The sequence below is a fragment of the Pseudonaja textilis genome, chromosome 2 (genome assembly GCF_049901715.1).
Source record: "Pseudonaja textilis isolate UNSWEBS1 chromosome 2, rPseTex1.2, whole genome shotgun sequence".
NCBI lineage: Eukaryota > Metazoa > Chordata > Lepidosauria > Squamata > Elapidae > Pseudonaja > Pseudonaja textilis.
In genome coordinates this window covers 153,981,147-153,994,224 of record NC_141991.1, presented here as the reverse complement: position 1 = coordinate 153,994,224, position 13,078 = coordinate 153,981,147, and the positions used below count along the sequence as shown (strand labels likewise).

At 38.6% G+C, this 13,078-nt stretch overlaps 1 protein-coding gene across 3 annotated transcripts in view; it reads left to right on the top strand.

Moving 5' to 3' along the window:
• Nucleotides 1–11,827, top strand: part of QTRT1 (queuine tRNA-ribosyltransferase catalytic subunit 1) — a 57,687-nt gene extending 45,860 nt beyond the window's left edge. For 2 of the 3 annotated variants that reach the window (XM_087926039.1, XM_026716773.2), the window contains 6 exons: nucleotides 8,234–8,349; nucleotides 8,617–8,755; nucleotides 8,865–8,940; nucleotides 9,118–9,227; nucleotides 9,784–9,868; nucleotides 11,384–11,827. In XM_087926039.1, the coding sequence (XP_087782165.1) occupies nucleotides 8,234–8,349; nucleotides 8,617–8,755; nucleotides 8,865–8,940; nucleotides 9,118–9,227; nucleotides 9,784–9,868; nucleotides 11,384–11,536 (679 nt within the window). In that variant the 3' untranslated portion in view covers nucleotides 11,537–11,827. The remainder of the gene's footprint in view (nucleotides 1–8,233; nucleotides 8,350–8,616; nucleotides 8,756–8,864; nucleotides 8,941–9,117; nucleotides 9,228–9,783; nucleotides 9,869–11,383) is intronic. The other variant, XM_087926041.1, reaches the window with a different exon arrangement.
• Nucleotides 11,828–13,078: the final 1,251 nt, after the last annotated feature.

Genomic DNA, 13,078 nt, shown 5'->3' with positions numbered 1-13,078 from the left:
CCCATTCGGGGCATAAATTACTACTAAAAGAATTGGGATGTCATTGATCCAGATCTGCAAAACCAGAGTCCTTCCTTCCGAATCCGACCATATTGACTCTGCTTTTAAATCCTCTTTTACATATACTGCAATTCCTTTCTTTTTACACTCGTCTGCTGGTGTGGTAATTAACTTTCCTAATTTCGGGCATTCTAAATATTTTTCATCTTTCTTCATTATGTGCGTTTCTTGTAGGCATATTATATCAGCCTTTTGTTTGATTAATTTAGTTAATATCCTTTTTCTTTTAATTGTTGAATTTAAACCGTTTATATTTATTGATAGTAATTTTTTTTCTTCTCCCATTTATTTAGTTCTGTTTCACTCTTTGGCGAGTAACAGCCCCTGTTTCTCTTTGTGTTTGTGCTTTTGTGGTTCCTTCTGTCGTTTGTTGCGAATGAATGTCCTCTTGGTTCCCTACAGATCCGGTTCTATTTTTGTGTCCACCGTATTCTTCTTGAGAATTTGTCTCCAATTCCTCCCTACTACCTTGCTCCTGCGGGCCCACCATCCGTTCATAAAAGTCCTGAGCTTTTTCCATGGTGTCTATTTTAATTTTCCTCTCTTTCCACGACACTAGCATCCCTTCTGGTATAAGCCATTTGAATGTAATTCTTTTTTGGTTTAAATAAGCTGCCAGAAATTTGTAATCGCGCCTTTGTTCCCTTACTCTTCTCGGAATCTGTTTAAGAATTACAATTTCTTTTTCTTTATAAGATATTGTTTTATCTCTAGAAATTTTATATATCATATCACGGATACATCTTCTGGTAAATCGTATGTGAACTTCCCTAGGGCATTTATGTCGCCTTGCGTAGTTTGTATTGACCCGGTAAACTTCATCAAACTCTTTTTGGATATCATCTCTGTCCTTTTCCAAAAGACCGGACAGTATTTCTGCCATCAAGTATTCCAGGTCCTCCTCTTTTGATTCCGCCACATTTTGAAATCTTAAGTACATTGCCGCCTTGTCCATCTCTAGGAGGACCAATGAGTCGTCCATTTCTTTACTCATGTTTTTAAAATCTTCATCCACTCTTTCTAATTCCTTTTCCATTCGGTCAGTTCTTTTTTCTACCTCTTTTATTCTAACTTCATTTTTCTCCAAGGCCCGTTGCAGTACTCCCACTTTATCCTCTACTTTAAAGATGTCTGCCTTCATTTCTGCCTTTAATTTTCCCATCTCTTCCTTCAGTTCATTAATATCTGCTCTTGTTTCCCTGTGGTTTTTAGTCATTGTTTCTTGCAGTTTTGTCAGTGAGTCCTGTAAAGTTAGAAACATTGCATGAATGCTGGCATTCGAGATGCTAGTTTGCTTCTCTATTGGTAGTGTTTCCTCTATTGTTTTTTGCGCCATGGGTGAAGTTGTTGCTAAAGTAGTTGTTATTGTGGGGTTGACCTTCCTGCCAGTTTTCAATGCTGTAGTAGTTGTAGAAGTCATTTCCTGTAAAATTTGTTTTTGTTGTTGTACAATGCTAAGTATATTGTTCCAAATTGGCATTCAGTGTTCTTAAATCTATTACTAGATATAATCAAGGTCTATCAATCTACTAAATAACTGAATTCTTAACTAATTAATAAGATAAATCTGTATTTCACTGATTTAACTTAAATGTAAAGTAAGCTTAGTTACAGAAAATGTTGCATTCCTAAATATTCCTAGATATGTTCACACAATGCAATATATTAGACTACAGAACTCTAAAATTGTTAATTAATCAATACCCAATATTCTTGATATCTCCCCTATATTCCCACACAAAATATAGCAATCTTTGTTATTAATAACTTAACTAAATTAATTAATCCAATATTTAACAATCTGATATAATGTGATCTATCAAGAGAAAATCAAAGAAAAAGCATAAATCAACATAACATGATATCAACTAATAAGAAAGAAGGAAGAATATTTTAAGTAAATATATGCGCACAGAGGAAAGTAAAGAAAAGAAAGAGAAGCTCTAAAAATATAATTTTTAGTTTTCACTTTTCAATTTGGGAGCTTTCACTTTAAGGACACCAGAAATGGAAGGTAAAAAGCTGCTGAGTAACAGCTACGATTAAACAGCGTTCTCCCTCATTCAAAGGCTTCCAATTTTTTCAATTGCCCTGATTTCCTTCAAGAGGTGGGGAAAAAAGTGTCTCCTCCAGTGGAGCAATATTCTCAAGTTCCCAGGGATTGTTTGAATAAATTGTGTCCTTTTAGTTAAGTTTGATACTTTGATACTTTGTTGCAGCCACCTCAGCGTTCTAAAATGCTGCCTATGACACCGCTCTGTCTTTTTTCCCTTCCTCGATCAGCTTCGTTCTGCTTTCTGGCTCTGGTTGTAAAAGGATCTGCTCACATGCAAATGGTAACTATATCTTTTCAGTCACTTCGTAATGCTGAATTCCTCTTTAAATCTTTGTTATTCCACCTCTCTTCTGTCTGCTGAGCCCCTTCACTTTCACTTGCAAATTTGCTTTTGGCCACTTTCTCTTAGGGCTCCCCACAGCATATCACAGCCTAAAGTCAATCTGTGATCTTCCAAATTTCTTCTCAGCCACTAACTTTAATCATCACTCACTTTCCCAATGAACTTGCAAACTGTCACTCACTCTTTCCTTCACATCGGTGGCAGTCAGGACTTCGGAGCCTCCATTAACATGGGGCTATTCTTGATCGTTGGGCTCTGGAGGGTTTTCTCTTCGTTGCAGGGGAGGTTGCCTTCCCCACCTTACGATCCGAGTTTCCCCCACACCGGCACGGGTCTCTCCAGGACTCGAGCACCCCGAAAGACCGCACCAAACTCAAGAAAAGGTTAGCTGAAACCGCAGGGATTTCTGCCCCTCTGCTCGTCCTTGCCACCGGAAGTGATCTCTCTAGGTTAACAACTCTTAACGCCTTTTTGGCTATGTAGTTACAGTGGGCTCTAGCACTTAAATCATTAAAGATGAGTACTCCAAGATCCTTGACAGAGTTTGGATCATCAAAAGGTCTTGACTATTTAGCCTGTATTTTATTTTCTGGATTTTTTTTGCCAGTATGTAGGACAGAGCATTTATTTGTTGAGATTTGAAGTTGCCATTTGTTTGACCATTCTGATACATAGTCAAGATCTTTTTGAAGGGTAGCAGTATTGTCTGTAGTGTTGAATAACTTTACATCATCAGCGAAGAGAATGCAGTTGCTCTTGATATGATCACAGAGGTCATTTATGTAGAGTATGAAAAGAGTTGGTCCTAGAACACTGCCTTGGGGGACACCACTGTTGACAGGTAACTCCTGCCAAGTCCGGTCACTCCCTTCCAAACTCCAGCTACTTGGCCTTGGATTCAGGCAAAAGAATGTTGTTGTGGCTATCCTCCCTTCTCACTTTACTCTCATTCCCACGGTTACCCATCCTCCCTTGTGGCGACCCCAAATTCGATTCAAGATGGATGGGTGCTGAGAGGGGAGATGGGAGTTAAAGACTTACATTTCTGTTTCTAATGCACTTCAGTATCACTAACATCTTATTACTAAAATCAGTGGAAAACAAGAGGCTCTCCTAATGATCCCTATGAGGAAGATAGATTATGCATGTTCTATTGATTCGACACACAGGGCAAGCAAAATTAAAAAGAAGTCCTTAGGTTACAGTAGAAACTGGGACTAAAATTTCCATTTCTAGGTCATGTCATAAACAGTGATGTCATGTGATCACATTGTTTAGTGACAGCAATCATGGTAGTCCCAGTTGCTGTCAGTAAGCAAAGGCCACATGGGTCATTAAGTAGGGATCACACATGTTACAACATAAAAAGAGGCATTGAAAGTTTTGTTTTAGTTTACTTTATTGTCATTGCACCTTGTACAACAAAATCAAACACCATCTTCAGTGCACATCATGACCATGAAAATAAACACAAACACACATCCTTCACCCTCCACACATTGAACTGAAAACCCCCAACACCACACCAACACTGCACTGTACAGCAGAATTCAAAAAAGCTACTGCCCTGGGATAGAAGCTGTTTTTCAGCCTATTTGTTCTTGTTTTTATTATTCTGTACCGTCTGCCAGATGGTAATAGTTCAAAAAAAGGGTTCCCAGGATGAGATGGATCTTTGAGAATGTTTTGAACTTTCTTAAGGCAGCGGGAGCTATAAAGCTCTTCCAAAAAGGGGATAGGGCAACCAATGATCTTCTGGGCAATGACGTTAACTCTCTGGAGTGCTTTCTTATCTGCCACTGTGCAATTGGCAAACCATACAGAGGTGCAGTATGTTAAAATGCTCTCTATGGTGCAGCGGTAGAAGGTCACCAGCAGTTTTTCATTCAGTTGTTTTCTGAGAAGTCTCAGGTAGTATAATCTCTGCTGGGCCCTTTTGAATAGTGCTGCAATGTGAGCACCCTAGGTCAGGTCCTCTTTTATGATAACACCCAGAAACTTAAAACTGGCCACTTGCTCCACTCGGTCTCCATTGATAAGCAAGGGCTGGATGTCTGATCTGTTCCTTCTATAATCCACTATAAGCTCCTTGGTCTTATTGGTGTTGAGGAACAAGTTATTGTCTCCACACCACGAAAGCAACCGGTCCACCTCATCTCGGTAGGCAGACTCATCCTCCCCAGAGATAAGTCCCACCACTATTGTATCATCTGCAAATTTAGCAATAGTATTACTAGCGTGAATGGGAATGCAGTCATGCACATAAAGAGTATAGAGTAAGGGACTCAACACACAACCCTGTGGTGTACCAGTGTTAAGAATAAGGGTGGTGTGATTACCTAATCTGACCCTCTGTGAGTGGCCAGACAGGAAATCTATAATCCAAAGGCAGATTGAATTAGAAAGCCCAAGGTCTAGAAGTTTAGACTTCTGGAGGAATTCTGTGGAAGAATTGTGTTAAACGCAGAACTAAAATCCACAAAAAGCATATTCACATACCCCCCATACTGTTCTAGATGAGTCAGAGCAGTGTGAAGAGTGATGGCTATAGCGTCCTCTGTAGATCTATTTTTTCTGTATGCAAACTGGTGTTTATCAAGTGTATGCGGAAGACCAGAAATAATGTGCCGGCAGACCAATTCCTCAAAGCACTTCATGATGATAGGAGTGAGTGCCACTGGTCTGTAATCATTGAGGTTATTGATTGGGAACTTCTTTGGCAACGGAACAATGGTGGAAGCCTTCAAACAAGATGGAATAGTGGACTGGGATAAAGACCGATTGAAGATCCTGGTAAAGACTCCAGCCAACTGTTCAGCACAGTCTTTAAGCACTCAGCCAGAGATACCATCAGGACAGGCAGCCTTTCTAGGGTCCACAGCCCTCAGAATGCTCTTCACCTCCTGTTCCTCCACAATGAGGTGAGGGCTACAATTGGCTGGTGGTTGTATTTTATCTGTCTCTGATATCTCCACTTCAAAGCGAGCAAAGAAATGATTCAGTTCCTCTGCCAATGAAGCATCCCCCTCAGCAGGGATGACATTGGTCAGTTGATGGTTTGTAATTTGTTGAATCCCTCGCCACATCTGCCTCATGTTATTGCTATAAAAATTATCCTCAGTCTTCCTCTTATAATCAGTCTTGGCCTTCCAAATACCTTTCTTCAGATTAGCTCTGGCAGCACTGTATCTTGCCCCATCACCGGACCTAAAAGCCTTGGTCCTGTCACACAAGAGGCACTGGACTTCCTTGGTCATCCAGGGTTTCTGATTGGGATAGATCCTAATACGTTTATCCACAGTGATAGTATCTGTGCAGTGCTTGATATAGCACAGAACAGTTGCAGTGAGCACCTCTAGGTCAGGGTGGTAAAAGATGTCCCAATATGTGTTTTCAAAACAATCCTGAAGTTGTTGGGAAGCATCTTCTGGCCAAGATTTCACTGTCTTTTTTATAGGCAGAGCCCGTCTCCTAAGAGGGATGTACGCTGGTGCTAAAAGCAGTGACATATGGTCTGATTGTCCCGAATGTGGTAATTGTATAACCTTAGAGCCATGTTTGATGTTGGTATATACTTTGTCCAATAAGTTTGCTCCTCTAATAGCACACTTAACATGCTGATAGAATTTCGGGAGCACTGCTTCTAAATCAGCTTGATTAGATTCCCCCGCTATGAAATGCACAGCATCAGGATACTTATTCTGCTGATTACTAACAATGTTATACAAGAATCCCACCTGATGCCAATACTACCAGAGCTTTGGGATTCTTGTATAACATTGTGATGGGTATATGCCATGGGTCACCACTGTGGAATATGAGCAAGTGGGTGCTACAGAGTGTAAGCAGGCACTATGGAATATGAGATCCCCATGCTATCCATGGAATTCTCAGGAGAAAAATCAGTGGGAACAGAATCAACTTGCAACCTCCTGCATCCCCCACTCTTCCTCATTGACTTTGCTTGTGGGAAGCCAGATGGTGGGAAGATCACGGATGGTGGTCATGCAACTGTGGGAAAGTGCAAACATTGTGACTGCAAGCTTGTTGCCAATACTGGAATCGTAATCACATTCCACAGGCATGCTGCAGTGTACAGAATTTCGAAGATTGGTCATAAATCCCCTTCATTCAACCCCATTGTGACTTGGAACAATCCCTGAATCAGCGGTCATAATTTGAAGACTACCTGTACCAGTATATATTCATGGAGAACATGCATTTAATGCAGAAGCTCCAGTCTTAGCACCTCTCAAATAAAAGGACTGGAAAAGGCTTCTGGATCAACACTAGAGATCTATTTCCATTTCAAGTTAGATGTTTCTGTATAAGATTGCCCAAAGACCTTGCTTGGCATTAAATCTTTTGAGATTGCTAAAATCTTGGAAAACTTAACAATTTGTATGAAATTTTAAACAACTTTAAAGGATGGCTATCATACAGTGTTGTCTTGGAACTTTCTGAACTCTGAATAAAGGGTTGAAAACAAGAAAGAGGGGAGACAAATACGCCAGTACTGCACTATTGTTGCATTCCTGGTACCAGATATGCCAAAAGTGAATAACTGATCCCTATAAAAAGATTGATCCACCTGCTTTATCTATATTGGTGCCCCCCAGAGAGTGTGCATATCAATTTCCAATTGTCCCTGAACTCAGCAAAATAATTGTTTATTACTTAGAGGAATTTATCCAGCAGAACTTGTATGTACATACCAAGGTACTCTAACATATGCAATTTTATCATTTTATGCTGGGCTGGAGATGGGGTGGGATTGAATATAGAAGTAATTTTTAAGTTGAAGAATATAAGAGAAGCATTTAGTTTCAGGAAGCTCTTAGACTTGAATTTGACCTTATTCAGAGAAAGTTAAAAGAAAAAAAATGGAAATAAATAAAATAGAACTATTTGAGGAAATTTGGGCAGAATGTTCAAGTCTTCCTTCATTCTTCCTCCAGCTATGGTTACAAAAGGACTAATTCATTACAAATAACAGATTTTACCAATTTACCGCATATCTGCAAAGTGTCCAAAATTCGTGACGCTTTAATTCCAAATATGGAAGCAACTAGTTGACTTTCTTATAACAGCAAAGAGATGTCCTGAAAATCCTGGAACTAATTCTACATTACAGCCCAAAACATATGTTATGAACATGTTCTTATCCACCAAGAGTTAAACTGGATATTATGAAGACTTTACTTGCTGGGATATAATCAAGAGAATATACTGCTTATTGTGAAGGAAAAAATCATTCTAATCCATGCAGATAACTTTATGAATTTCAGAATTTCAATGGTGGCAGCAGTAGGATAAGCCCAGTATGAGTTAGGATTTCATCTTTAGAATTGCATCTACAATAGCAAAACAATCTTAACCACCTGTTCAGAATATTTTCTGAGATGCTAAATATTTACAATTAAAATTATATTTTGATTGTAAGATCAAAACACACTAATTTCAAAAAGACCTGGCATTAATCCACACAAAAAATATTAAAGAACAGTATTCTAGTTATTGGGTAAATATACCATGCCAGCTTTATCTATTTCCTTTCAACTTATTTATAAAGGAATTTATAAAGGAAAAGGAATCCCAATACTTTCAAAATGTTATTGAGTATGAAATTTCAGCTACAGCAACAGCATTCAAATCAAAGAGTTAAATACAATCTATTTAAATAAACTGCTATAAAGCACTCAGTTGCATATTTGATTGAATTTAAGTTAATTAGAATGAAATAACACATGCAATTAATACAATGTTTCTTTCAGGTCTGTTCGCTGGTTGGACAGATGTATTGCAGCACACAGCAAACCTAACCAGCAGAATTTATTCGCTATTATTCAGGGTGGGCTGGATCCTATCCTTCGAAACAAATGTCTAGAAGGTAAGGTCACTTTTATTTTGAAACTGGGCAATTCCAGCTGTTTTAAACAGCCACTAATTCAGAACAAACTACAAGGGAATTAGAATGACCTAAAAGCCTCATCTGTGATTTTGACTGTGATACAGGCTAAACTCTGAGGCTTTTCAATTATCTCCTGGCCATTTGTTTGCTAAAATGGTTTGTAAAACTTACAACAATATATAGATAATAAGCTTTAGATACACTAATGTCCTTCATCTGTCTCTTTTTCTTCCCATCACCTGCTAGAGATGACTAAACGAGATGTGCCAGGTTTTGCTATTGGAGGTCTCAGTGGTGGTGAGGCCAAAGATCACTTCTGGAGGATGGTAGCCCTCAGCACAAAACATCTCCCAAAGAACAAGCCTCGCTACCTAATGGGAGTTGGGTAGGAACAAACAAACCATATTATTAAATGGAACAAGAATGGAACAAGAATAACCACCTTTTGCAGTTGCTCACCTGATGCATGTTTCTTATCTCTGTTCTGCTCAAAGTTATGCTACTGATCTGGTGGTGTGTGTAGCCCTGGGCTGTGACATGTTTGATTGTGTCTATCCCACAAGGACAGCAGTAAGTATATGCATCAACTTGGGAGGGAGTGGCCAGTTGATGCAAAGAAACAGATTGGCATTGAAAGACTGTAAAATGAGGGGGGATTTTGTAGAGATTTTAAATACCCACCCCCTAGGGAACCAGTGTTGTTTTCAGTGATATCTCTGAAATATGTGGGCCTCTTTTCATTTCCAGCGCTTTGGTTCAGCTTTGGTCCCCTGGGGCTCCCTACAGCTGAAGAACAAGCAATATGCTAAGGATTTCCGACCCATTGATGAAAACTGTACTTGCCCTACCTGCCAGAGGTTTGTGTGCTTGGGTTGGAGTGGATTTTTAAACAAATAGGAATGGCAAAAAGAACTTAATAAAATTAAGGGAAAAATTAAATTCATATCCTCGTTTAGTCACAAAACTCAAAACATAATCTTTATCAGCTACATATGCTTTCTCAAACCAATTGATCTCAACCAGTGATATGAAGATAAATATGGTGACATCATTCTGAGTGGGATAAAAATGCAATAAAACATTTAATTTAGAATTGCCTTCAGTTTGACAATTCCAGCTACCTTGTCTAAAATTTTCTTTGACTTCTCTACGGTACACAACAATCTTTGCATTCTTCCTCTTTTATTGAGTTAATGGCCACAGAAGTGCATCTGGATTCTCCATCTTATAAAAGTACTGATATCTGAATTGTCTGATATAACTTCACTCGGCTGATACTAGGCCTATTTTCTGTATTTTACCTTGTATTGTAAAGAAACAAAAACGTTTTCGTATTATTCTCTAGCTCTTGATGTATCAAAAGGCTTCCATAAACCTCAGGTTACAAGAGGATCTCCTTTTGTGTCTTAACAGATATAGTCGAGCTTTCTTGAATGCTCTCTATCCTATTGATTCAGCTGCCAAGCACCACATTACCATCCATAATATTGCGTACCAGGTCAGTCTGTTCATAGGCCATAAAACGTCTGCTTAAATGGGCAACAGTATAGCTAACGCAGTTCATTGTAGGGACTGTGACATAGGGGTAGTGAAATAGGGATAAGCAAAAAAGTGCAGTGGTTAAAATGCTATATCGCAGGCTGACTGTGCCCACTGCCAGGAGTTCAATCCTGACCAGCTCAAAGTTGACTCAGCCTTCCATCCTTCTGAGGTCAGTAAAATGAGGACCCAGATTGTTGGGAGCAATATGTTGACTCTGTAAATCACTTAGGGATGTCAAGCACTATGAAGCAGTATGTAAGTCTAATTGCTAAGTTGGCCTTTCTATCTTTTACCATAACTTTATCAAGGTAGGTTGAAAGTTTTTTTCTCTTGCTCACTTTTTAAATTCCAAACTCTATTCTCTTAAGTTCCATGACGTTTGCCTATACAATCATAATCAACATTTTCTTAACTAATTTTGGGAAGAAAAATGGTTCTATCATTCTTATTTTTCTGTAAGAAGAGATGGAAACTATTACTCCCTATATTCCCTTTCATAACAACAAATGCATAATGTAGGATAAAGCAGGAAGCAATTATTCTGTATTTCATTTGACAGTGGAGCAATTCTTCTGTATGTACTTTTACCATTAAGGCATATGCTTTATTTATTTATATTTACTCATTATTATTTTTACAAATAACTCAAGGTGGCGAATATAGCTAATACTCCATCTTCCTATTTTCTCCACAACAGCAATCATGTAAGGGTCGATTGGACTGAGGGAGAGTGACTGGGCCAAGATCACCCAGCTGAGTTTCATACCAAAGGAGGAGCTAGAACTCACAGTCTCCTGGTTTCTAGTCTGATAATATATCACTAGACCAAACTGGCTCTATATAGATATAAGTCAGACGAGTAGGCAGTAGACATGCCAGGATGTTTCCTGTTAGAGAAAATGTGCTGTTGGGATGCTTCTTGAGCATTTCTTCTAGATCAGTGATTCTCAGTCTCACTGGCTGGGGAATTCTGGGAGCTGAAGTTTACACATCTTAAAATTGCCAAGGTTTATAGAATATGCCTTCTATTTGCATTCTTCTCCTTCAGAGAGATTGCCTAGTACATGCTATCTCCCATTTGAGCATAGCACTGGATAATCCAGCATGAGTAGCCAGTAGTAATAGAGAAAGAGATTTCTTTAGAAGCTATTGAAGATTTGAAGGATAGAGACCTCAGATTAGGCAACAAGAGCTGTCCATATAAAGCAAATGATTCTTGAAGGCCTTTATGCAAGTGCATGTGCGATGCTCATGGCAATGCTAGCACAAGTAGGGGTGAGCATGGGCACGCATATACTGGCCAGCCATTCATGCGGCCCAGTCCCATTAGGTCATGGACCACAGATTGGGGACCCCTGCTCTACAATCTCTAACTTACCTATTGGTTAGCTAGTTTAATTTATCATTGTTTATTCTTCCCATTCCCAATATTTTTATTTCTGTATAGTACCTATTCTTTTTTTCCCTTCAGATGAACCTGATGCATTCAATTCGCGAAAGTATAACTGAGCAAAAGTTTCCACAGTTTGTTCAGAATTTCATGAAGACGATGTATGGGAACTCCAGCAGCTATCCCCAGTGGGCTATGGAGGCCCTGGCCTCAGTTGAAATTAACCTGGAGTAAGACATCAAGAAACACTCTGGATCCTAGACTTTTATTGGGTTTGGTTCCCCTTTCATTGTCTGGCTCAGTCTTGCTTTCCAGAACAATTACTTGGGTAGTGATAAAACTTGAAAACTTCTTTCTTTCCAAGGAGTGGTGGACAAAAGTTGAGTTCTTTGTCTGGTAATCTATCACAATGGTCTTGTCACAGTGGTCAGAGTTTAAATTAAAGATGTCTAGAAGTTCTTTGGTGTATCTTTTTTGTAGTTCTAGCTAATATTTTAAACTTCTCATTAAATTTTCTAAAATTCATTTATCCTGGCTAAATGGTTTGTTTGAATGTGTAAAAGAACCTCAGTACATATTGTTTAAAATTTATAAGCTTAACTTTGCATTATTGACCTTGGGCTGTTGTAAAAACTTTATTTAATGATAAAGGAAAATATAAAAATAGAAGGAAGATAATAAAGAAGAGAGATGAGTACATATGTAATAGTATGCCCTGCCCTGATTTTTCTTGTTAGAGTTTTTCCAGTACAATCACTAGTTACATCTATGTGCCTTGTCCCTGATCAACATTCCAGTTTTCTTGGGGGCGGGGGGGGATATGGGGCTGGCATTGGTGAACAGCACTGACACATAGGTATAATTGTTACTGACAAGCAAGGAATTTACATAGAAAAATTGAAGCCTGAAGAGGATTATTGCTGACATCAGACACCAAACACAGAATTCTCAGCTAGCATTGCCTCCTGCTTCCTTCTTTTTTTCCTCAGAAATGCTGGGGGTATGGTATACATATTCCTTCACTGAAATTGTTTTCAAGCTGGCTATCAGGCCATGAGCATATTCGCACACAAGCAGCTACATGGCCCCTATACCTATAAAAACCAGTGTCTTGTCTAAATGTATTTGGTGCTTTACAGAAAATGGAGCCAGAGCTCTGCATATATACAAAATAAGTTTTCAAGGGAAACTGAAATACATTTCTCACATGGACCCAAACAAACAACCTGATACCACATCAGCTCATTACTACAACTCTCTGCTGCTCGAAAGGAATTGATTTGTGGGCCATGACATTATGCAGACAGGAGAAAGAAGTACAAGCATTTGACTCTTGATTTTACCAAAGACTTGTATTTGCAATCCAGAATGTGAATTAATATCAGCAAAATGGTAGAGCATTGCAAAAGAGCAATGTTTGTACTACAATGTTCCACCTACCATCTTGCTACAATTAGGATTATTTCCTAATGGCTTCTTTACTGCAATAAATCAACATCAAAAATTCTTGAATCTTTTTATTTTATACTTTGTATATTAATTACAATAAGCAAAACAAACTAATACAAACTAAAAAGTAAAAAAACTATCAAAAAGAAAAATATAAGAATAGTGGGAAAATGTTTTAATAGTGGGAAATAGATTTAATCTTCAATTCGATTCATGGTCTGGGACTAGTAATAGTTCAAGTCCTAACAAAGTACCTCAGAGCTGTTAAGGTAACATCTGAATATGCAGGCAGTTCCAAATAAAGTTGTTTTTGCAAAGTCAGAATAT